Source organism: Megalops cyprinoides, chromosome 2 (assembly GCF_013368585.1).
Source record: "Megalops cyprinoides isolate fMegCyp1 chromosome 2, fMegCyp1.pri, whole genome shotgun sequence".
NCBI classification, from domain to species: Eukaryota; Metazoa; Chordata; class Actinopteri; order Elopiformes; family Megalopidae; genus Megalops; species Megalops cyprinoides.
In genome coordinates this window covers 30,467,722-30,493,980 of record NC_050584.1, presented here as the reverse complement: position 1 = coordinate 30,493,980, position 26,259 = coordinate 30,467,722, and the positions used below count along the sequence as shown (strand labels likewise).

Sequence of the window (26,259 nt, the reverse complement as noted above, 5' to 3'; positions counted from 1 at the left end):
TAAATGCAAAAAATTACATATATGAAAATTGGGGCAAATACTCTTGCAGCTAATCAAATGCCATTTTTGCTAGTATGCAGTTTTGTCATAATGGCAGAAAAACCATCTGACAGGCAAGGCTTATGTAAAGTATCAAGTATTCATTTTGGAATATACATCGAATGTGTTCTTGAGATGGAAACATGCCAGAAGAATATCCAGGGATAAATCTGAATCTTATGACAGAAAATTATGACAGCTATCAAAATTTGAGTGACTGGTTGGGTCACCATTAAAACAGAACCAAAAGCCAATTTTACAGGATCAAACAGTGCAACCCAGGCACCACCTAGAAAGCTATGAAGAGAGACATCCAAACTAAGGTTCATAAATACAGAGCCATTATCATTCATGTAGCAGAAATCTGGTTCAAAAAGGAAATGATTCATCTCAATGAAGGGAGAATATCTGCTCCATAAGACCTTTCTCCCTTATTAAAGTCACATTAACATTCATATGCATTTTGACACTGGAAAAAGCAATATAACAAGCATTTCCTGTAGTACACAAAACCAGTGTATCAAATTTAGAAAATAACTGCAATGTGAAGAGACAAAGGATAAAAGCAAGCACTTAAATATCTAACAGACAGGCAGAATAGAAGCACTGAGTGGAACTCAGACCCCCAAACCCACAAAGGGAACTACCTTGAGAAGGCACACAATGTATTTCCACTGAGCAAATGAAGTAAATCCTGCTAGCGGTGCAGATTTTCCGCCACACTCTCAGTGGCGTGCCCTTGTTCTTGTGCCTCTATAAACATGTGTGCAGTGGGAGTTGGGGTGCAGTTGTACCCCACGCTGGTCACAGTCGGCCGACTGCACGGCACAGCAAGGGGGCTCCTGGGCACAGCTCCACCACACTCACATTACCGCTTATCTTCCAGGACAGAGACATCGCCACTGGCATGTGCCATGACAGGCCTTTGTTTGTCTCCGTGAAGGGTTTGATGAATTAGCTGCTTCTCTGCTTTGGACAGGAGCATAGATCAGCGAGTTGGGAGTAGCATCCCTCTCGAACGGTCCCTCCCCATGTTCCTCTCCACCATCTGTAGACATGTTGACTGATGGCATACTCCTCTCTCATCACAACTGCTACATGCCCCTCTATCAGCACTCCACTATGCTGTGTTGCTGCACATCCTCACATACCACTAGGGAACAAAAGGTGCATGGAGAGGTAACAGACAACTCCATTATGTGGGCTTAGTGCAGGAGCAGGAGTAGGCAGCTGCACTTTTACATTTTTTTTATTTTATTTTAATTTAGCCTTTATTTTACCAGATTGAGATTTACCAAACTGAGATTAAAAATCTCTTTTTCAAGACAGACCAGGTTAAAAAATAGCAGCACATGAAATTTCAGACAATGACATACTTACAATACAAACACAAGGCATTACAATTTAAAACAAGACATCAGTTTAGACACTGCGTACAGTCAACATGCTCAGTAGAGGTGTGGTGCCACTACAGGTTAAAACAGTTAAAGACTCCAGTTTCAATTTATTCCATGTTTGAAACCATAACTTTAAAGTCATTCAGAGGGACAAGCTGATGCAATGTCATGCCTCTCTGTAATCCATTCCAGGAAGAAGGTGTGAGTACTTCAGCTTGGTGTCTTGCTTGTGTTGTGTTTCTCTGTCTTCCTGTCTGTCAGTGTGGGTGTGTCTGTTTTTGTTTTTGCGTGCATGTGCTTTTGTGTTTGTTTACAGCCCCAGGTGCCTATCTGCGTTCTGCCACACCCACCACCTGAAGCCCATCCTGCTCACCTGTTCCCTGTTAATTCATTAGTCTGTGTATAAATATCCCTCTATTTTCTTTGTTCTCTGCCAGTTTGTCTCAGTGTATTAGCCTGTTTCGGTTCTGCCTGTTTATATCTGTATGCCTTACAAGGTGAGATAATAATCAAGTATTATATTGCCGTATTTATTTGGCAAAGTGTGACTGAACACCACTGACTGCCAAAGATGCAATGAGGCATGTGTCCACGTCCTGCTCCCACTAAAGTATCAAAGGCAAAGTAAATTAAATTCAGTACAAAGTCACACCTGGCAAACAAGGATCTTTTCACACACTTTTGTTCCATCTCCTACCAAGGCTTAAGAATTGGTAGAGAACTGAGATCTCCATCCCAGAAGCACATCTCTCATATAAGAACTTAAGCAACCCATGTCTGAATATGTTTAGTGGTAACAGCAGATTTTATCTGCACTAATCTCAAGTCTAAATCGGCCCTATAGTGAGCTGTAATGAGCTGAACTTTCAGATATTATCAAGTTCATATATAAAATATGACTAGCTTTTCATAACTAAGTGTTTTTTTATAGACTGTAATGCAGAAAAAATACAAAATTATGGACCATAGTATACGGTGGCAAGTATCCAATGGATAAGTATAACGGCAACATAAAAATGAAAATCAAAAAAATAATTAATGTGCACTTCAGTTCTTATGTTAATTAATGGTGTATAATTTTACCTGCATCAAAGGCAAGTGGCAGAAAAGGCAAGCGGAGAAGAAATCCTGAAAATATGGATATTATTAGCTATTTCAATCAATCAATCAGAATTTACCAGACAAAATATTTTGCCATCTTACTCATTTCAAGCACAGTCCCACTTTATTTTCATGTTTGACATCATTTCATAAAAGTGTAATTCTCTTGCATAATGTCATTTCTCCTCATACAACAGTGAACTTTAATCTGTATTAAAGCTACTGTGGAAGTTAACTGTATGGGAGACGAGACTCTGGTCACACTTGTTTTGTCACTTATGACCATGCTTTCCTCCATTTGACATATTTACCCCAGAATCCACCAGAGTTTTTTGTCTGACGTTGCATTTCAGCAAATGTGACTGATTCTCCTGATGTTATTTGTAGATGGGTAGAGCAGTCAGAGAGATGTGGAGGTCAGGCCTCCTGTGTCACAGCCTCATAAATCATGGGGTAGCTGTCACAGACACTTTTTGTTTACTGTTGTTCATTTCCACCATTTTTACAAACATCCTGCCACCAATCTACTTATGGACCATCAACTGTGGAAATCCAGGGCGCTATACGCTCAAAGCACTATGTTGCTCACTTAATTGAATGGTATGTTTACCACAATATACCTCACAATAGACTGAAACATTACAAAAAGAGTATTACTCAATCAATTGCCAAAATAGTGGTCAGCTATGATAATTCAAATAGTAGTTTATTTTTTGAAATGTACCAAAAATAAAATGACAAATGACAAGTACAATGGTGATGCACGTTTGACTGTCTGTCTGCCAAACAGAATTAGAACTCCTATTCTGCGAGGTAGCACAACCCAGCAGTTTATTCCGTATTTGAAATAAAGTGACAGGTGCCAACAGTAATGTTACTGTGGGAATGCTGAGTGAAAACACAAAATGTTGCAGGAACAACACTGCCAGAGAACAACTCACTCAGTGCACTGGGGATGTAACTACAGTTAAATACATATTCAGTTAATCCATTGTATATAAAAGGGGTAAATATTATAAACAAATTGGCTTTACTATTTACATAAAGTGAAGCATAAAAGCATAAAAGATAATTCACGTTTTTTTCTTTAGTATCACTACATTTTACTTCTTAAGCAGCATATCACTGAAAGCATTTTTCTGTCAATTAGAACTTTTAGCCAAAAATATTTGTAACTGAAAATGTATCTTGCCAGCCAAATATCTTTGTTTCCTTACAAAATATTAGCTAATGAAATCTTAATATTCCACACAGTGCTGCATTTGCACAATGTTTTAAAAAGTGTGATAGTGTTCTGTTTGTGAGAAATGTGGCTAAGTTGACTAAAAACCTTTTATATTATTTCTCCTCCTGTTCATCTTGTTCATCTTAGAAAACACAGCCTTTAAGGTATGGGACTGATTAAATATTAAATTTAAGAAACATGAAATGAAATATTACTTTTTAAATGAACTTGTTTGCTGTCTGGGGTTACCGACTTAGACAGCCATTAAGCCTTTTACCACCACACCAGTGCATCTCATTGTTTTATTGGGCAAAATGTACACAAGTATTTCAAAATCACAAAGAATTTAATCATGGAAATTTAATCAGAGATGGGCAGGGTCAAAAGATGGTGAAAAAGGAAATATAATTGATGTAAATGCAATGAAATTTTGTAGCTGAATTAACCTTATCACCACCTGGTGAAAGGAGGAGTGAGGGGTCCAGAGGAACACTGCTCCTGCTGCCATATGTTAATTTATTACAGAGAATGCATTTCATTTGCATGTATTTGTCAAAAGGAGCTTTTAGAAATAACAGAAAAAACAAAATAACAGCATTAAAATAATACCTGAGACCATTTTTATGATAATTATTAATGAGACTGCATGTGCACATTTGTTGATTTCATTAAAACAATAACTCTGCCTTCTGAGTCCATATTTCTTCAAAATAGTACTTCCTTGGACAGTCTAGATGACCCTAATTGTTTTTAAATGGTTTCTAAAAACTTAGCATAGCTTCATATGAAATAATGGATCATCTAGCCATTTAAATACCAATGCCTCACAAATGCTTGTTTAATCCATATTGTTTATGAATACATGATGGCAGTTGACTGATATTACATGCGCATGGCAAAAGTATAGGAAGCATTGAGGGTAATGTAAGCAGTAATATGAAAGGGATCTACTCTTAGCATTGTGATGCACTCAAGGCCGGCGCGTCCATATAGGCGAACTATGCAATTGCCTAGGGCAGCACTTCGGCAAGGGTGGCAAAATGTGGGCCAACCAGGGGCCAACTATTCAAAAAAGAATTGCTGAGGAATGTGTCAATCACACTGCACCTGCAGACTTGTTTGGTGTGTTATTTGTATATGGATCCGCAAAATGCCCATATATTGCGTCATGCATACTTTAATATTGTTGACACTTTGAGCGCACTAGCGTTGCACTAGACTATTTGCGTTACGTGTATGGCATATTGGTGTTTGTGTGTTGTTGCTGGTTTTGAGTATGTGCTAAATGACGTAATGCAGTGTAATGGATGTAAAAATCACACAAGACTTCAAAGCAAAACCAACCTGATATCACTTATCATAATGTACTAAAAATACTTTCTACTTTATCAGGGCAGGGCAGATGGAATCTTTTCCCCTCAATACTTTCAACTTTCAAAACTGAGGGATAATATTTACCTACCAAAAATATTTACCTACCCTGCTGCTCAGTTCCTTTTTTCTGTATCCCTCTCTGATGCAGAATTTCAAGCATCTCCTGATTTTTTTCTGTGTATACTTTTCATTCACTCCTGTCAGCTATAAACAGCTCTCCAAATGTGCAACCAGAACAAAAGTGTTCCAGCAGAAGTAAAATAAACAATATCTGAAAAATGGGAATGACAAATGTCTATGTATTGCGTGTCTTTGTAATGGAAATGCCTTTGAATTACATCTCCAAAGCTCTGTTTCATGGCAAGCCATTTTCATTGAAACCATTTCAGAGAACATGAATTATACAGGTAGGAATAGAATGCTACGGGGAAATGGGCTTTTAGTCCTAGCCACACTGCTGTTGGCCTCCAGCTATGCTACAGAACAAAACCAGACACCTGGTGTATCAACTTCCCAAAGTGTTTCCTCCAGCCGAAAGAGCCTTTCATAGTATTGCCTTTCTGCCAGCAGTGGTGGGGGCACTTCCTGTTCACATGCATTTCGCTAATTTCACGTCCACTTAGTCACCAGGGAGGTGCTTAATACAGAAACTCTCACACAGTGTGTACTTGTCATATACACAACACCCACTTGCACAAAAAAGCCAGAAGTAAGAAAAAAAGATTTCATGGACACTGCTTAAATGACATTACAGATACCAGTTTGAGGAGGCTCTCCTGAAGGATCCTCCTCAAAGCACAGACCTTCTCTTCCTGAATGTGCTGGGCGGCTGCTTCACAGTATGTAGGACTAAGCTTTGGTATGAATAGTGAAATGCCCAGGTTACTGGTTTCCACGGCAGTGACAGACATTACTGCTCACATCCCTTGCTCTACTTCACCTAGCCATCAGACTCTTCTGAAAGGGAAAATGATTACTTTTGTTTAATAATTCTGATCCAGAGTCAATCAATCTGACAAACAATGATTTTTTTTTTGTAATGTAAGACACATCTCTTTATAAGTTCCTTAATGAAATGACCAAATATTTACAAAGTATGAAACTCTCTAAGGCAATGTTTATGAGATCAAGATAATCAGACACAGAGTAAGCGATCACTAGGACCACTTCTCACTATGGTGACCTTGACTTTGCATTGCCCTGCCATGCAGCCTTGGGCTCCTAAATTTTCTTGATATGAGAACTGCAAATGGCACCCCATAGCTCTTCACCAACAATGTGAAACTCATCACCTAGGACTTTAGGAAAGTTTATTCCCTTCATGTCACTGGCTTACATGTATCCCATGACATTTGGTGAAAAAATACTCCAGTTGTACTCCAGTTGTACTTAATATGAATGAGAATCACATACAGTGATTCACATATCGTGATCAAGAACACTAGGACAGAATCGCTCCTGTATTAACATATTTTTAAATAATTTGTTCGTTAAGAATCAAGCAGTCTGAGGCACCTGCATGTCTGTGTGTAGGGCATGAATCCCACTGAGGCTTCCTCTCCTGCATTACAAGACTGAACTCTGCAGAAGCAGATGACAGCAGATCAACTGGAATACCGAGTGACGCTTTTCATTACCCTCTAATGGAGCCAGTCAACCACCTGATCACAATCTTCAAAAGCCACACCTTTCACCCTTAAGCACCGTAAGGAGAGTTTGAGGAGGTACGTCTGGGAAAAGCAGCATGAGAAACACATGAGTAGTGTTCATTTATAGTTTTGGACAGAAAATCAAAAGGGCCTGCTGTGTTTGCCTTCCAAACAGGTTAACTATATTGTCCTTTGCAGAGTTTCACGATAATGCCCATAAGTAAAACTGACAGTGGGCCCCACAAACAGTGTGGTAGCTGCAGTACCCAGCTACATTTCCAGAACAATAGTCTTGCATCTATCACAATTCTCAATCTAGATCACAACCTCAAAATGGCAATTAAAACTGCAACAAATATAACTGATAGTCTGGTCTCCATAAAAATAGCTGTGTGGGTGTTGCTATTCCCTCCCATAGCACAAGTTCAGCTCATCACTGAAAATTGGGAGAAATGGGGTAGATCTGTTCCGGTAGCTCTAACCTGCTCTTCCAAATATTATTATTTTTAGAGGAGACGATGTGTTCAAGGGCTAGGCCTTTCCTCCACTGAAAATCATAGGAAGGTCACCCCATCCTTAATTCACAAAAACCCCATTTATCAAAATTTCAAAAAAATGTTAATACCCATAGACACTGAGGCAACCTTTAGCTCTCTTTGTTGATTCAAGGAACAAGGAAGTTATTTACATAGGCATCCAGAGTAGCTGAGTGGGAGAAAAAATTAATTTGCCATAACAGAGCATGTCTTTTACACCAGAAATAGTAGGGGTCAGGTAAAGGGAAAGACGAGTCATATACCACAGCCATCAGTCTAGTAAATGCCAATACTGTCAGATTCAGGACTCTTGGACCAGACTCAATATCAAGTCATAAACATCCATAGGATTCTTTCAGTGTTCTAGGTAATGAGGGACATGCTAAATTCCAGAAGCCAATCCCCATTTACCCAGCCCGTAAAGCTTATCATTAGGGCTTCTAAGAGCGGATGACCACATTTATTTCTTGCCACGGGGAACACCATATGAATATGATGACTATGATGGGGCACAAACTCTGGTTTTCAACAACACTTGGCCTGAACCTGAGGAACAGCTCATCCATTCTCAGATATAAAAGCCTCACTTCCTCAGGCCTCCCCAGGAGACTGAAAGGAAGAAACAGATAATTCTTCCAAACAGAAAGAGAGGTGACATGTTCTTATTTCTACAATTACCCATTCACTGCTGAATCAGTTCCCTCTTGTTTGCACTGACACAGAAAGAAACAGCTCATGGCGAGTGATCAGAAGGCTGTAGTTTGTACTGCAAATAACATCTCGTTCATATTCCCCTTTGAAAATGGAATATTGTCTTCAGTTTATTCTTACTGGGCTCAAATGATTGATGAAAAATCCAATGACCAAAAAAATATCAAGCAGGTCCAGCCAGACCCTCCTCTAGTCTTCACAGACCCCTGCAGGTTTGGGTGAGATAAGGCCATGCTTGCTGAAGACATCACTAGCTGTGGGAACTCAATAAGTTTCTCCTCTCTCTTCAACACTATGTCAGGGTTTCAGAGACTTTTACATGCAACAAGCAGGTGTCCTTTTGAGTCCTGTTGCCTGCTACTTCCCCAATCTTCCTCCAGAGGGCCCTTCTTCCTGTCTGAGCCTTGCCTAATTTAGTTAACCGTTTTCACCTGTGTGTAGTTAGTCTAGTCATGTGTTTCGTGTCCTATATAAGCCCTGCTATTTCTTTGTTCAATGCGCAGTCTTGAGCTGCTCTGCCTTGTGTGCTTTCCTGTGCACTAAGTTTGACTGTCTCTACCCATGAGTAAAGATTCTTTGTCTTTTACTACCTATCTGTGTTATGTGTGATCTCTGCCACTGGAATCCACCTGCTCAACTGTTACACACTCCTCAATACTACACAAGGGAATCTCAAGGAAGTGAAAAATGGAAATCAGAAAAGCCAAACTAATGAAGAAAATGTAACTGAGTTAGATACCTGGATTTTAGTACATACATCTGCTGCCTTAAAAAAAAAAAAAAAAAAACGTATGACATATAAGAGCACAGTGTTTCATACCGGCCCTTTGCAATAGACAAACCCTTCTCATCCTTTCCAAAAAGAAAGATGAATCTTTTAAGAAAGTTTGGTAATGATAACAAAGAACACTACACCAAAAATAAGAGCAGTGTTTCTCATTTTGGTAACACTAATAATTTCACAATGTGAGGTTATGAATGCATGTTGATTTCTGGCAGCGACAGGCAGTATTCAGGGCCACAAAGAGTGGTATCATCATGGCTGAGGTGGGAGGGATCTAACAAGAATAAAGAAGGAATTGTGATCTCTATGGTGCCCTTCTCATTCCGACATTTGGCACAACATTCATGTGTTGGCATTCCAATTTCAGAGGAGTTATTAATATCTTCTGACAAAGAGAAGGCCTTCCATTTATTCATAAGGCACAATGGACATACAGTCATTTGGCCATATATAAATGTATGCAATACCAAACAGGATTATCCTGTCCTTTTAGGCACAGTGAGTCGTACTGAAACAAACGCTGCCTTCCCCCAAAAAGAGCATGCTCTAGTGTAAAACAGAATGCATGTGGCCCATGGATTCTGAGGATTTTCAACCTGGTGCAGCAAGTCTGTGCTTGGGAGAATCACTAAAGCAACTAGGCACTTTAGCTCTATAATCTTTCTATACTGCTCCACAGTTTGCGATCTAACAATCTTGTTGCTACATTTGCAACTTTATTCATTAAAGTGCAGCAAGATTAATACAAAGGCAGTTCATGCCAATCCCATTTCATTTTAAGACAATCTATCTTATATAAAATTATACCCAGAGGCATGGTGGTGAGAGAAAAGCAAACATTAAAGCAGTTACAGCACATTTTAAAACAGGGAGCTTCATGTTTGACCACCTGCTGTGACCATGGTTTTAAAGTACCTAAGATTTTAAAGTGTCATTTGCATACATATGCATGCATTTATGTATGCATTAAGCCTAAACGTTGGCTCATCAGTGGTGTTCCACAGGGCTGTGGAGGATACTCAGGATAAAGAAACTGAAATTTAATGCAACCTTTTGACAGTTTTTGCATCATGCAAAACAGGAGAGCATTTATGATGTTTAATGTGATATGGAAAAATGGTTTTATGATAGAAAATAATTTTTAAAAAAAATCTGAAACATGCTGTTTGCAGAATTATTCAACCCTCATGCTCTGGAAACTCCAAGTTTACAGAGGTGAAAACATTGCCCCAACAAGACCAGAACTGCCTTACCATTGGCCTACGCCTGTGAACCATTTAAGTTATATTCACATTTTACAGATAAAAACAAGACTCTCTTTAAGGATCATTGGTCAACCCGTGAATCGGAAGGAAAGGTGTGCAATTGAAGACTCAAAAGCATTCTACAGCAGGTAGCAATAAAGTAATACAAATGCATAAATTAGGAAAAGGGCACAAAGTAATATACAAGTGTTTGAATATCCCACTGAGAACTGTGCACTGTTTTCACTTCAATAATCAGGAAGTGAAAGCTGCATCACACCAATGAGGCACTGCCTAAAAAATACTGTCTCTCAAAACTCAGCATCCAAGCAAGGAGACTTGTGAGTGAAGCCACAGAGACACCAACAATCACTCTGAATGAACTATAGGGTTCAGTGGCTGAGAGTGAAGAAGAGGTCCACCAGTCAACAACATCAAGAGCTCTGCATAAAACTGGCCTGTAAATGAGGGTGGCAAGAAAGAAGCCTTAAACAGAACCACCTCAAAGCACGTCTGTAGTTTGCCTGAAAGCATGAATGACTCAGCTAAGATGCGGAAAAATGTTTTGTGGTCAGATGAGTCAAAGTTAGACTTTTTTATCCAAAATTCAAATTGCTATGTGTGACACAAACCTAACACTGCCCATGCCCTGAGAAACACCTTCCCTACGTTAAGTATGGTGGTGGCAGCATGGTATGGGGATGCTTTCCATCAGCAGTGACTGGGTATCTTGTTAAAATTGAAGGAAGAATAGATGAAGCACAATATAGGGAAATACTGCAATAGAACCTGGTTCAGTCTGATAAACTGAAGCTTTGGAGAAGGTTCACCTTTCAGCAGGACAATGATCCCAATCACAGGGCCAAAGCAAGAAAGCAACACTGCAGTGGCTCGAGAACAAAAAGGTCAATGTCCAACAGTGGCACAGTCAAAGTCCTGGTCTCAATCCCATAGAGAATCTGTGGCACTATTTAAAAGTTCTGGTCCGCAAACATGTACAAACTGGAATATATTTACTCCAAAAAACTAAAAGCTGTTATTAGAGCAAAAGGCGGCTCTACCAAATATTAATATGGGAGAGTTGAATATGCCAACAGCATATTTCAGTTTTTTCTTTTTATTTTCCTTAAAATATTTAACATAAAACCAATGTCACCTTAAAACAATTAATTTTGAGTTTCAATATTTTAAAATAAAATAGACATAGATGTATCATTGAATATATGATTCGGTACGATATATATCATACTGAATCATATATTAACCCTAACCCTAACCCTAACCGAATACTGTACAGTATAGATGAAACATTCATGGGCCTTATTCATTGGTTTTATTAATGCTTTGTTATTTTACAATGCATAGACATGATTATAATTGCCAAATCACACTTATTCATCAAGGCATTTCAATATAAACTAAGATGTCAACTGTGATAAATATAGCAATCAGAGAAAATAGTCTGGTGATTACATTGCAATTTGAAGGATACAAATTATATGACACCCGGAAATCAAATCTATTCTTTTTACCTGCTTCCAATACTCTTTTCAGTACACCTTATAACAGAGCAACAGTTGCTCTAAGCAGTACCAGACTGAAAATGATTTTTGATTCAGTTGGCCATGCTGTTGTGGAATAATTGACACAGTAGCAGTAAATTAAACTACAACAACACAAAATAATGGCCCACCTGAAAATGCAAAGAGAGAGAGAGCAAACTAATGGGGGTGGATTATAACATCGTTTATTTTCCAAACTATGTGCACAGCAAACATCAAATTCACATCTCTGCTAGAAAAAAAATAGCAATTAGTGTGTTTAGTTATGATTTCTATTTCTGCAACACTAGTTCCCACAGGTTGTTGTAAGAAGTTGCGGTCTTTGAGATAAGAATTCCACAGAACAAAGCTGACAGCTGTGAGGGGCGCCTGTCAATCACCCTTCCACCTCTCTCTCATGATGTGTTTGCCAGGGAGGGCCACCTGTCATCAATAACGTCTGCTCAAAAAAAGCAGTCAGCTACTTTGAAGTTGGGAAGGGAAATAAAGGGAACAAAGGGAAGGAAAAAAGAAAAAAAAAATCCATTGAGCTGCCTCCACATAACTCTCCCTGTAGTTTTTGTTCAGTTGCTAGGCAGTCAGTTTGAACACCCACTTCTTCTAAATTCTCAAAGAGGCGGAGAGGGAGCTAACATCCTACTTTCGCTCTGTCTCACCTTCCAGTTATTAGTCCAGTTATTAGCTGCAGGTATTAGTACATGCCAGCTGAATTTTACCAGGATTTAAGACTCTTGTTCAGACAGCAAGTTTACTCTAGTTAAAGCATACAAGTAAAATTGTGGTTTCTGTGCATATTTTAAGGAGGTCCATCTGCAAACATCATGGCAGCCTGAGCTCAAATGGTATTTAGGAAAATTATGTAAGAGAACAACATACACATTTTCGTGTTCTGGAGGTGAAACTGAGATTTGCTACCAAAACACTGCTCCTTCAGCCTTCCTTGGTCCATTTTAAGAGTAAAGCTAGTGATAGTGCAAGAGAAACAAGGGATAATTATCAGCTGTGCACATGCGGGAAACGTGCTTCCCAGAATCAAAGGCGATTAATACTATTAATCATGGAAGATTTGAAGGGAACTGATTTAAAGCACTGCACTGACATCATGTTCACTGCTGATGAGGCGCTTCTTGCAGAGTTACAAAAGAGAGATAATGCCCACTAGAAGTTTTACACATTTGCACTGAGTACACAGTGAGGCAGACACAAAAGGATTCACAAAGAATATACCTTTTGATTTGTTACCAATAAAAAAATTGATCAGGATTCCCTAGGATTACTAAATGGAAAGGATTATCAAGGCATCTGCATTGGACAGGATTTAATCAGCTGAAGCAGGAGAATATCAGCTAATGCTGCTACATGACTAGCCATTTTGGCAACAGTAGGGGCTGCCAAGTGATTGACTAACCATTCTTTTAAGATTACTGCAGTTATTTTTGTGCTTGTGATATGTCTGCAGTAATAAATTGCATAGCAAAACACCTGCTTTAAACATATTGGGAAACAACTCAGGTAAAATTCGACACTTTAAGTGAAAGTGAAATGACGCATTTCTCTGCTTCAGAACATTCGGAGCAGAGGGCATTTAAAGCAATTTAGAAAAAGTACCATCATCTGTAAAAGTTACAACATCAGAGTACCACCCAGGATAAAACCAATGGGTTATAAGTGCAGTATATAAGTTATAAGTGCAGGTCTTTAACCACAATGGCACACTACAATGGCAGTGTGCCCGCCTGTCCTGAAGAAAGATGCAAAGCACGCTTCATATATACTAAGTACATTTACTTCTCAGCCAGAAAGAACTTTTTTTTTTTTCAGTTTACCCACTTACATCACAAATTAAATATTCATGATTCAGACACAGGCATTGCTACCAGTTATAGCTTGACCTTTCTGAGTCAAAGTCCATAAAAAAGCTGAATTTCACTCTCCCTTTCTTTGCCCAGAGGCATGGGTGTCCAGTAAGGCAATAACCAAAGACCTCACATAAAAATATAGGCCTGGAGTGTAGACAGACACTCATAACATGATCCTTTCCGATTACAAAGGTCTTTACAAATAACACACGAGTGAGACAGCCTGATGACAATTCCTTATGGCTACAGAAGCTTGTTTTTTTTTTGTTTTTTTTTATCCCTTATCCCCCAAATTTACAGTGTTCACTATGAAGAGACTTCTGAGGCCTGTCTGCTCACAGCTCACAAGTAAAAATATAATAAGAGTAAAAAAAAAAACAACTCTGATTTATAGGTAAAGTGTTTTACTGTTTACAGGTAAAATGGTTATTTCCATTTTTCCATTATTTATTATCATAATAAATAGGCAGTCATCACAATTGAACTTATATATTATTAATCCCTACTAATACATTCACTTACCTCATTCTTAAACACAGCAATACCCTGTTCTCCACTGGTTAATGGCTCCAGCAATTTACTGGCTAAGTTGCTTATTTCTTTCCAGCACAACAGAGAGTGCCAAGGAAACCTGCATCCCTGCCAGCATGAAAAGAAAAGACTACACATAATGCAAGAGGAGTCAAAACTACCAGAACTGCCAGATCACATCATTTTAGATGCACTGTGCATTGTTTCAGGGTGCAAGGCTTTTCACAATTCACAGACACATACAATTACTTTTAGTTTCCACAAGAAATGACAGGAAGTGTCCAGGATTTAATACTGAATAGAGCTCTCCTGAATTTTCCATATCTAGAGCTTCATTTGCCAGCTAATAAGTGACCTGTCCTTGGCTATTCAGAGAGTGTTTGAACAGGGTGTCTAGCCTTGGATAGACAATTCAGAAATGGCCATCTGAATATAGCTATCAATTTTCTCCACATCCCCAAAATTAGGCTGTAAACATTTGCTGTGTTAACACATCAAGTGACAGTGCATGTCAGCTATCTATCTAGTTTTCACAGCAAGGATGCAGCCTAAGTGCCACTGGACAGAAAGTCAGAGTCCGTCCCAGCTTCTACTTCTGTTCCATCTCACCTCATTAAACACACATAATTCAGAACACATACTCCATAATGCCACACAATAAATTCTCAAAGCTTTCTTCCTTTTCTTCTGTATCTCACCAATGAGTTCCATTGTTGTCTCAATCTGGTTAATCGTTTGTCCATGTGAGGCACATGTGTGATAAGCCCAGCTATAACAGTTAGCTAAACAGGTGTTGTAGCTATGTGGGAAGATTGGCACTGAACTCACGACAATTTGTGCCTTTGCTTTGCATTTTTCTTTATTTGCATTTAATAAATTACATAGTTTTGGGACACTGTGAAGTTGAGGTGTAAAAAGTATTCGCAAAAAAAATTTGTTGATTTCTTAAATCCTTGCTCTTTCATGAGTAATACACTTTATACAGATTCAGGGGGGTGCCAGTATACAAGTGAACTCCTTTTTAAAGCCTTCACCTGGCAGTAGTACCATCGGCACACAATCAAAATCATATACATATTTCACACAGTAGCGCTCAACGTGGCCCTTTAACCTGCAACCCCATTCTGTCACCTGATAACGCCTGAAACTCCTTATAAACATCTGTTAGTTGTCATGTTCGACTCTCTGTTCTTGAAAGTCAAGTTACAGTGTAGGTGACCTAGTATTGTGCATGAAAAGCCTCCCTATGCCAGCCTTCCCTGTAGGATGAGAGCAGTATTTGTTTCATGAATCACTGTGGATGTAAAGAGCGTTGATGTGGGGCTTTGATAATGTATTTACTATTAGTATTTCACCTGGCTAAATAAAAGCAGGCTTTTTAGAGCTGGGTTCAGCTCCTGGATCCAACAAAAGCAACCTCACCACAATAATTCTGCTTTGACAGGGTATTGAATTGCCTCAGCAATTATAACTAAGATGCTCTGAGGACAGATTTTTTTCTATGATGCAAAGTCAGACAACAAAAATACCAATCCGCCCGCATAGCAGCGTTCCATTCTCATCCATGTGCAGTAATACACTTGCTCATTGAATTTACTCGGTTGGAATATCACAATACCACAAACAATGTCATTCTGATTTAAAGCAAAGGGTTACTATTCCAATCACCCCCCACAGCTTTAGTGACTAGACTGTATTCAGCTTTCCCAACAATCACATAGTAATTGTATGTATAGTAAAAGTCTGCCTCACATAATGGGGAAAATGCAAAGTTTTTTTTTTTTTTAAATGGCATAATGTTGGACCAAGTGCCAAGGAAATTCTCAATTCATCGCCGTTATTGTTCCAAGTTTCTTATCTTCCAACAGACACTGGATCCATCTCTAAAATGCACCCTGAAACAGGTATGTATTGGTAAAAATGACTTGTCATACACTATGAGTAGAAGGATCAATCTCCTCACAACAAGTTAGTCTTAATGCAGCAAAACAGGGTACAGGCATATAGAAGCTGAACATGCAAAGTCCACATAACAGGGTGATATACGCCCTGCAGAAGCAGATGGCACTTCTCAGCATACTTTACACTGTCAATTTCCTCTGTCATTGGTTATAGAATGCCTATTTATTTGTCATTATTACTGGGCTGAGGAACTTCTTAATACCAGGTCGCCTCATGGTCTCTTCATGGTCTCTACAGTGAAATTCAAATTTTCAACAATATACCTAAAATGAAAGTGCTTATTCTTAAAAACCATTTAAACTTTTCTCACCCCAATTGTGCCGTACAGAACAAGGGTGGAAAGTCTCCTTAATGGACAGTGCCATAATGTGGTTGTGTATTTGGGTCTAATACAGGTATTATGAATACAGCCTGAACAAATCAGTTCATTTCTTTCCTCTTCCATAGGGAAAGTAGATTTTATTGTAAAATGCTGAAGGAACCTTAACCTTTTCTGCCATGTAAAGGCATGTAAAAACCCTTCAGTCACAATGGTAAGTTCTCCATTGACAATCCTGGCATTGTTGCTGCACTGTGATATATGAAGACACATTGCCATTAATATTCCTTCCATTTACAATGTCAGCAAATCAGTGAATTATTGACATTATAGAATGAAGAGTGACCTGTAATAAGGACAAATTCAGTGCTATTTATCAGTAGACTTCAGTTTCTTTTCCATTAGGGTTATTAGACATAATTTACTTGCTGGTAATAAATGACAAGCAAAATTACACCTGCTTCAAGTGCACTTAGCCACACTAATAACAACATAATTATTCAAACCAAGAGTGACATCTTTCTGAGAGAGTACTCAAAATCCCAATCGTATTTTTTATTCCATTCAGTCATCTCTTCAGAAGAACTGGGAGTAATGGAGGTAAGCACGGACTGCCTCTCTCTCTAGAAAGAAAAAGCAGCAGTCGCATGTAAGATGGGAAAGGCTGGAGCACAGGATCTTGCAAGTAAAATACCTGCAGGCACCAAATTATAATCAGATAGCTTAGTAAAACAAATACCCTAGCAATTACTCCTAGTTCAGAATGCTCTTCTCTATTATCCACTTGAACGAGTATTGATGTTTCATTTTTAGTAAGATTTTTCCCTTCAGAACACACTTTCCTGCCTGAATTCTGCGGTAGACCTGGCAACCTCTTTACCTAGAGGCATGTTAAAACTCCCACTGTGTCAGAACTAAAGCCAACTTACTGCCCAGTGTTTTATGAATGAGCTCTACTTCTCACGGTCTTATTTCGAGACACAGGCAGCAACAGTTCTCACCACCAAGCAGGACAGCTCTATGATGACATACGGGCGGCAGTATAGCATAGTGGTTAAGGAGCAGGACTTGTAACTGAAAGGTTGCCGGTTCAATCCCCGCTGGGGCGCTGCTGTTGTACCCTTGGGCAAGGTACTTAACCCACAGTTGCCTCAGTAAAAAATATCCAGCTGTATAAATGGATAACATTGTAAAAACAACTGTAACCTATGTAAGTCGCTTTGGATAAAAGCGTCTGCCAAATGAATAAATGTAAAAATGTAAAACAAACAGAGTTTGCTGTAAGGGCCCTACTGCCTTCAGGACTGAAAAAGCCCCACTGTGTCAAAAACAACAATTGTTACATGGTTGGGGTGGACAGGGCCAATCAACTGTGCTTGTACTATGACTCTAACCACAGCAGTATGAAACAGTATCGTCACATTTATTGCCATGAGAAAGAGGTAGCCCAGGCGGACACTTTCACCCTGCACCAAGAGAATAGGAGAGATTTTGTGATACATTTCTTGTCTCTTTACTAAGCACCAAGTGTTTTCAAACCATGGATCTGTTGCTGTTGAGATTTTACTGCTTTGATATTTGTGGATTATCTTTATATCTAATGTGGATGTATTGTTGAAACAGTTCATTCTTCATTTTTTACAGATATATACAAATGACCAGAAGTTATATTTATTGTACAAATACACTGTACAGTGCCGACCCTGATGAAAATTCTTAGCCTCAAATGGGACTTGTTTATATGTGGAATGGCACCTAATCAAATTTGACAACCCACCATTACAGTTGACCCACTTTCTTGATAGAGAGAGAGAGAGAGAGATACCTTGAACAAGTATTGATTGTTAGTTTTGGAATATCTGGAGATTATATCCTTTGTTTTTCTTGCAAACGTAAAATAATTCATAGAGAATATTGTCCAAATCTATGCAACTCTCCTGGGAGAGTTTGTTTTCCAAATTTGTTTAATAAATGACATGAATGAATATGTACATTCTTTGTTCTAATCTCTGCGATGATCTGCACCACAACAGGACACGTATCGTTCATTCTTTATTTCACACAATTGTATAATTTCATTTTCACCCAACCATTCTCTTATTATTTGTCAATGTTTTTCTGTCACAGCCAGAACAGTTATTTTTTATTCTCAGAGATTGCAACAGGGGAGAAAAAAATTTCAATGTCAGACATCACCAATGTAACCATATTCTTGATATTCTTCATATTCAGTTTAACTACTTTTGTGACAAAAATGACACTATTTAACTGTGTGTTTTATTGATAACAAGGGAAATGTGTGTCCCATGACAGCAAGTCTTAAACAACACCACTGTGAAGGAGCAGCCCTTCACCCCACCCCAACAGACTAAATGTTAAATGTTGGTTGTTTAATTGTTAAATTGGTTGTTTGGATGTCCAGCTGTGTAAACTGAGGAACCTCATGTTGTCCATTTTCTATCTTGTGGCATAGGTGCTTTAATCAATCAACTACAGCTTTTGTAGACAGGTTTTGTGTTTATCGTGATTGATTTTTTAATAATTGTTTAATTGTTCAGACTTCTGGAGCCCATTTTGGGTGCTGGTGGCTGTAGGCTGGGGCTGTTTCTCAAAGTCAAGGATGCTTCCTTAGTAGGACGGGTCCTTCCAAGTCAGGTCCTTCAGAGGCTAGGCAAGACTCCTTCCTAGCATTTGGAGTACAGATAATGGAACAGTCTAGCGAGTGTGCAGGTGTGCATCATTGAAAAGGTCCCGCCTTCAATTACGCACCACAGACTCTTGTACGTGCGCATAGGATTGTGGGTGCTTTAAGGACGCTAAGGATACATGCTATGCATCCTTAAATTCTCTGAACGAAGGAACAGTCCTTCGGTGGGATTCGATGACGTAGCATCCTTGAAATGCAGCCATTAAGGATCCTTCCTTGACTTTGAGAAGCAGCAAGATTCTCCTGTGTTTGTGAGTGCTTTTTTAAACAGAAGGGCCAGACAGACTTCTGTTGAAAGAGGAGAGCAAGGGCCAGAGGGTATAGACAGTATTACAGGCCGCTGATTTTCCTGTTTTGCAACAGGTTCAATCTAGTGATGGGAATAACGGCTCTTTGAAGGGAGCCGGGTGGCTCCATTCCTTTCCAAGAGCCGTTCATGGTTTTTTTTTTTTTTTTTTTAAATCACTGCCCGCTGCATATTACTGGTTTATGTTCACTTAACTAACACCACTTTTCAAAAGCAGTTACATCCAACAGCAGACTAGCTAGGTTGAGATGCATAAAACCTTCATACATATGTACAACAAACAGAGCAGCATGTCATTTATGTATTGTTCCAATTCTATGCAATTTTGCTGGGTATGCATTTCTGAAAGTAACTTGAATATACACCAGGGAAATGTTTGTTTTATGCTCAACAGCCTATCATCACCAGTATCAAGGCATGCGAGAGCACAGTATAAAATATAAGGGTAACTGATCTGAATCTGTGTCTATTCTATAACTAATACAGTGTCCACATGTAAGCAACTAAAATTATTTCAGCTAATTAAGGCACTGATGACACAATATTTGAACACATTCACAATTTATTCATTTGCCATTCAGGATAAACTGTGATAAAACACGTTTCTAAAATAATAAGCAGCTTTGAGGAAATTCCCCAGTTGTGATAATTGTGCTATTACCTCTGTTAACCCCTTAACTAAACAATGGTGTGTTGATTTTTATTCAATATTTCACAGATTCAATTTATATTCCCTTAAATTATGGAGCTGCAGAGAAAAACATTTCACTCTGATGTCTACATTTTATAGTCTGTGTTTCTGATTACTCTGAAAACAGCTGCTACGTGTACCTGCACATGGGCCACTAGTTGTTTGAAGCATTCAACAAACAAATGAACACATAAAAGATTGTTGTTGCACCATTATAAAAACGGGTTAGACCTTTTCTGAATAACAACCATGAATACACATTTTGACTTACAAAGTTAGGAACAGTAGAGCTCCTGGATCATAAGCTGTAGTACTCATACATTCTCATACATACTGTGGGCCTCCACAAGATGATTCCTTTTAATCCCATTCAATTAGAACAAGTCTTAATGGACTTATGATCCATATCTTATCCATAACACAAATGTGACTCAAAGCTCAAGGCAGGAAAAAAAGACTTTAGTCTATACACTTTTTTGCTTGGATATTTCCACTCATTGTAAATAGGTCTCAATTAGGCATCTCTGTTGAAGAAAATGCCCCTCCTTCAACGTTGTAAACATAGTAATGCTTCACATCGAAAACCCACTTTTTTTTTAATCAACGGACTACATTTGAATAACAGATCATATATAATTTGGCAGCATTCACTTTTCAGGATTCATGGATTTACTCATATAGTATCTGTACTATAATACTGTAAGAAACAGACTGCATGTCTTGTGTAGAATTGCCATATTTTCCATCTTATCCCCCCCACAATAGGCTACCTCTCCCCCTCCCCCCCCCACCCCCCTTTTACATAAGAGGGTATGTATTTGAAAGTAAACAAAAGGGTGCAAATAAAATGCACTGATTCTAAGATGCTTCTAAATTTAACTTCAAAAACATCTACAAGATAATTTACCAACACAACAAGAGGACTTTGCATACATGGATGATTATATTACATTACATTACATTACAGGTATTTAGCAGACATTTTTATCCAGAGTGACTTACATCAATTACAGTTTTATACATTATCCCTATATATAGCTGGATATTTATTGCGGCAATTGTGGATTAAGTACCTTGCCCAAGGATGCAGCAACAGTGTCCCTGTGGGGAATCCAACCGGCAACCTTTAAGCTATGACTCCTGCTCCTTAACCACTATGCTACACTGCCACATGGCATCTATTTACTGTGAAGCAGGCACAAACAACTGAAGCAGGACACAGAGGCTGTAAACAAACAAAAATGCCAAGGAAGCATCATGGACGGTGGAGGAGGCCGTGACGCTGGCATACACTGCTGCATGAACAAGTGCAGGCACGTTTGCAACACTGAAACCTCTCTGGAGATCCAACACAATATCACTCAAAACCAACATAAAAACAGTCAAATCAAACAAGACAGAAAGCCACAAAGGAAATAACAAATAGCCTTCATAAACAAGTGCCTGGTAATTATTTTGCAAGCCAGATAGCCCATGAAGATCAGAAATTAAACAATCAGTTAGCAATTCAATTAAGAAGACATCATGGTCGAAGTGGCAAAAATGGCAAAGGACTAGACCAGTGTTTCCCAAACCACTCCTGGAGGACCCCTTGTCCTGCATGTTTTAGATCTGTCCCTGCTCCACCACAGCTGATTCAAATGATGAGCTCGTTATGAACTCCTGAAGCTGCCTAATAACAAACTGATCATTTGAATCAGCTGTGTTGGAGCAGGGAGAGATCTAAAATGTGCAGGACAAGGGGTCCTCCAGGAAAGGTTTGGGAAACGCTGGACTAGACAGATCCAAAGAAAACCATCACACTCAATCACAGAGGAAGGCCTACACTGGATACCAGAGGGAAAGAGGAAAAAAGACAAAGGATGACCTGGCACCAAACTGCTAAAGCTGAGCTCATGATCAGACTAGGGTTCACATGGAAAGCAGCGTCCAAAATAGTCCAGGACAGGAACAGATGGAGGGACCCTGTGGAGACCTTGTGCTACTTGGCACAATGGGTTCAAATTGTTATAGAGAAAAAGACACGTTGCCAGCAGTATATTGCAGTGTTATGTTATGGCCACACTGCTGTGTGTTTGCATCTGCTCTACAACAAAGTTAAAATATATATTTTTTTTTTTTGGTCCAGCACAGCCAGCTTTCCTCGCATTGAATGAATGAGAATTGACACCATAGCAATGAACAGGTGAAATGCAGTCAATCTACTCTCCCTTCCTTGATCAAACCTCTGTTTGCAGTAAAACTGTTCCCTTGTGTTAATTGTATCTAGTATACAGTGGTTTTGGGCAACATCAATAGGGACACCATTGCTTCAACACTGTCTATGTTATATCCAATATCGAGGAGCACATCCTCAAAAAACTCAAATTATGTGAAACCTTATCAATGGACAACTTTGTTTCCTATACTAAAAGCAAAATTGAGAGCAGATGCACTGATGCAAAATTTCTGAAATGACCAAGAAACAGATACATTGATTCTACATTCAATAAAAAACTAAACAAAAGTTAACTGGCAAAAAAGCCATTAATCTAAAGATACAGTACCTTTCAAAACAGATTAAATAATTTGCTTAAAATAATTGCTAAGGTAATCTGTACTTTGTTTTCACTGAGCCTTGGCAGGTAAATAACATTTTTGTAAAGTAGAATCATTATAAAGTAGAATAAAATGTGTAAAAAATAAGTGTCATGTTAGAATCTGGTCTGGCACCAGAGTGAGAATGTCTCACTCAACTGCAGGACTGCAAAATACATATACATTTTATACATACAATTTTTGGTTGTTCAGAGGTTTAAATAAATGCATGTTATAAATCATGGGTAGCCAACTTGTTGCCCTAGTGGCATCACATGGTCCTTCCAAACATTATGTGTGTTCCTTATGTGGAGGAAAAAAAAACATTCATTAACTGCTAAATTAATGCCATGATTAGCCATTGCTGGTGCTGTAAAATGTTAATGCAGTGTACACAGTAGCACTCTTAAGCAGGGAATGTTCAGGGTTGCTTTGTCATCTCACCAGAAACATAAAACCAGTAGAACTGAAACGTTTGGCAAAACAGCCATTACATCTCCTCTTCCTCATGTCAAGTGCAACAGTTGTAACATACAGCTGAATTAAATGGATGGATAATAATTTATAATAATACATGAATTTATGTAATAAATAGATTATATAAATACAAAAACAATCATAATAAAGTGTATAAATACACTTACTAGTAAATGTAATAAAACATGTTATGGTTCTCAATATAATAAGTTAATATTATTTTACAATTGTTTTGACAGCAGCGTAGTTTTGTGATAAGTCAGAGAGTTCGTAATTCACTGGTGTTGGTCCGACTCCCCACAGGAGTAATGCTGTCTAATGTTGTACCCTCTTGTATCTTTGAGCAAAGCATATTTACCTCAGTAATTATCCAGCTGTATAACTGGCAAATGTCAAAGAGTAAGCAATAACAGTTACTGTGGATAGGAGTATCTGCCAAGCAACTGTAATGACACCGGTAAATTCTGGTTCCTACTCTGGGTCAAGTTGGCCACCACTGTAATAAAACCACTTTATTAAGATGGGTAGATACAATCTGAAATGCTGAATTTAAAATCGATTTGCATGTCGTTTGCGTATGCATGAGTAAAATGACCACAATACCTGCAAGTATAAAGGAGCCGGGACTAAATGGCGCAGCTAGCTAACGTTACATACTACAAAGATAGTAACGCAGCAGACAACTTAGCTGCCTAACGGACACTTTACCGGCAGCAACAACTGGCAGCAGACAATGGTTAATCTGCTAGATACGCCCCTCGTGCACTTGCCACAGCCCTGGTTTGAGAGCCGCTCGTGATCCTTTCAATTTTGGGAATTAAAATAGTAATCATCTTGCTAGTTACCTAATGCACCTTAGGAACTACGAGCATTCTTCAAAAGCTGTACAGCGGGTTTATTCCCATGCTGTGTCTGTGGAACCCAAACACCATTCCATGTCCAAAGACGCTACGTATGTGCAACAAGCACTACAGCTGGCCTTTTCCAAAGCAATGTAGCTTGCAAGCCTGCCAACCAGTAACCTTGGTATCGCTGCTTAACTAGGTAACTGGCATGGGACTCTCACACTCGCATGCTATTCTACTAAGGAACCAGCCAGCTGGCTGACTACCTGGCGGAGCACGTCTTTGTTTATTTCCATCTCGCTCTCTAGCATGCTCAGCCCGGAGGTCTTTCGCCGGGATATGATCCCCTGCAGCATTCTCCTGTGCATAGTGATCTGCTGGCTACATGCAGTGAGATGCTCGTTTCGACATCCGGACTTACCAAGCTTTCCCCGGGACTCCTCCAGCTTCTGTATCTGGTTTTCAAGGAAGAGCATTGCCACTCCAAATACCAACACCGCCAGGAGCTGAAACTTGGGAGGCATCATAATCCTTAGGAGCCCCATCAAACTGTCTGATCACAAGTCATGTCGCGATTTGTTTAAAGAAAAGAAAACGGCAACAAAAATAAGAATGATGCTCAGCTCCAATAGCTAACGTTAGCCAGCTAGCTAGCTAGCCAGCTACGCTTTTTTCCTCCAGGTTAACTGACTGGGTGTGTAGCTCCTTCGATTACTGTAGAGCTAGTTTAGGTATCTGAGATATGACTATGGCTGGGTGAAGGTGGTCAGAGCAAAGCGGCATGTCGCTAACTACAGAACAGACGCTCCATGAGTCGCCTCCCATGTGAGTGGGGGAAGCGCTCAGACTCAGTTCTTCTCCGGAGACCCAAACGCTTTCGTGCTGGACACAGTCGCCTCTATCTCCCCGCTGATCTTATAAAGAGTGTCCTGCGTCACACAATAACCACACATGCACGCCAACGCCAATTAATATTCTCACCCAGGAATACAACTATTGGCTGTAGCTGCAAAAACACCATTTCTCATTTATTTGTCAATTGTAAGGTATATTACGTTTTTCTGCGCCGTGATTGGGTAATGTTGGTCATGCTGCCATATTCTACAGCAAAATATAGGACGCTCCGTATGACAGTCAGAGCTGCCCGAGTGAAATATAAAATTACACATTTTTACTGAGAATCATGCTTTCGAGTTTTAGAGTTCGTTATCTAGCTCGCTAACTAGTCTGTTAATTCATGTTTATAATACGGCATCCAGTACGGAAGCCGAGAACGGCCGTGCTTGCAATTATTTTTTTAATGCAGTTATCTCGAGATAACAAAGCTCGTTTTCTCGTGATAACGAGATAATTTATCACAAGAAAACGACTTTTGTTCTCTCGAGATCACGGGATAATTATGGACAACGCGAAAATGAGTGCCTGGTTCATTTGATCAGCGTTTCTCAAACCTCTCCTTGACCTGCATGGTTTAGATCTCTCTCTGCTTCAACACATAATTTAAATGATCGGTTTGTTATTAAGCAGCTTCGGGAGTTCATAACGAGTTGATCATTTGAATCAGCTGTGTTGGAGCAGGAAGAGATCTAAAACATGCAGGACAAGGGGTCCTCCAGGAGAAGTTTGGGAAATGCTGCATTTGATCACATCTGATTTCAGCCTTCAAGATCGCTGTCATAACTGTCAGGGAGGATCTGAATGTTATCTCTAACAGAAAGACACAATGCAATTTCTGCCTGTGTTAGACCTTGACTGAAGTACAGTCTGATGCGTTGATCAGTAATGGGTACTCCTGACATTTTCAGCTTAAATCAGTTGCTACAGTTGTCAAGATGCTATCTATGCATGCTGGCATGGCACTCCTGATCTCTGATAAACATTATAAGTAATAAGAGGAAACAACCTTTTGTTTCCTTGTGATAGGGAAACAATTAACTCGTTATCACAAGAAAACGGGCTTTATCTCAAGATAATGAGATAAATGAATGCGTTATCTTGAGAAAACGAGCTTTGTTATCTCAAGATAACGAAATAATTAACTCGTGATCTCGAGATAACAGCATTGGCGTCCGTACATCCAGACATTTTATAGTGTTTCACTAAAAATTAGAAACCTTAATATCATATGGATCAAACACAAAGGAAATGGAGACACAGGTAGAATTTTTAAATCAGGCATATTATTAAAGTGCCTTCCTTAAAAGGCCCATTCCTTCGTAAAAACCCTGTACAGATAAGCGGAAGATGTCTCCTATGCCTGCTATACTGCTAAATGATAGCCTAAATTGTGTAGAATTGTGCGGTTTAAAAGATTTTACTGACTTTATTATGGTTTGGAAGCTTTGTTCTTACATTATCTTAA

At 39.1% G+C, this 26,259-nt stretch overlaps 1 protein-coding gene across 1 annotated transcript in view; it reads right to left on the bottom strand.

Moving 5' to 3' along the window:
* LOC118773142 (heparan sulfate 2-O-sulfotransferase 1-like) overlaps positions 1 to 25,144 on the bottom strand; it is a 58,980-nt gene extending 33,836 nt beyond the window's left edge. Inside the window, exon 1 of the mRNA XM_036521928.1 lies at positions 24,319 to 25,144. Coding sequence (XP_036377821.1) covers positions 24,319 to 24,442 — 124 coding nt within the window. The 5' untranslated portion in view covers positions 24,443 to 25,144. The remainder of the gene's footprint in view (positions 1 to 24,318) is intronic.
* Between the last annotated feature and the right edge of the window lie 1,115 nt (positions 25,145 to 26,259).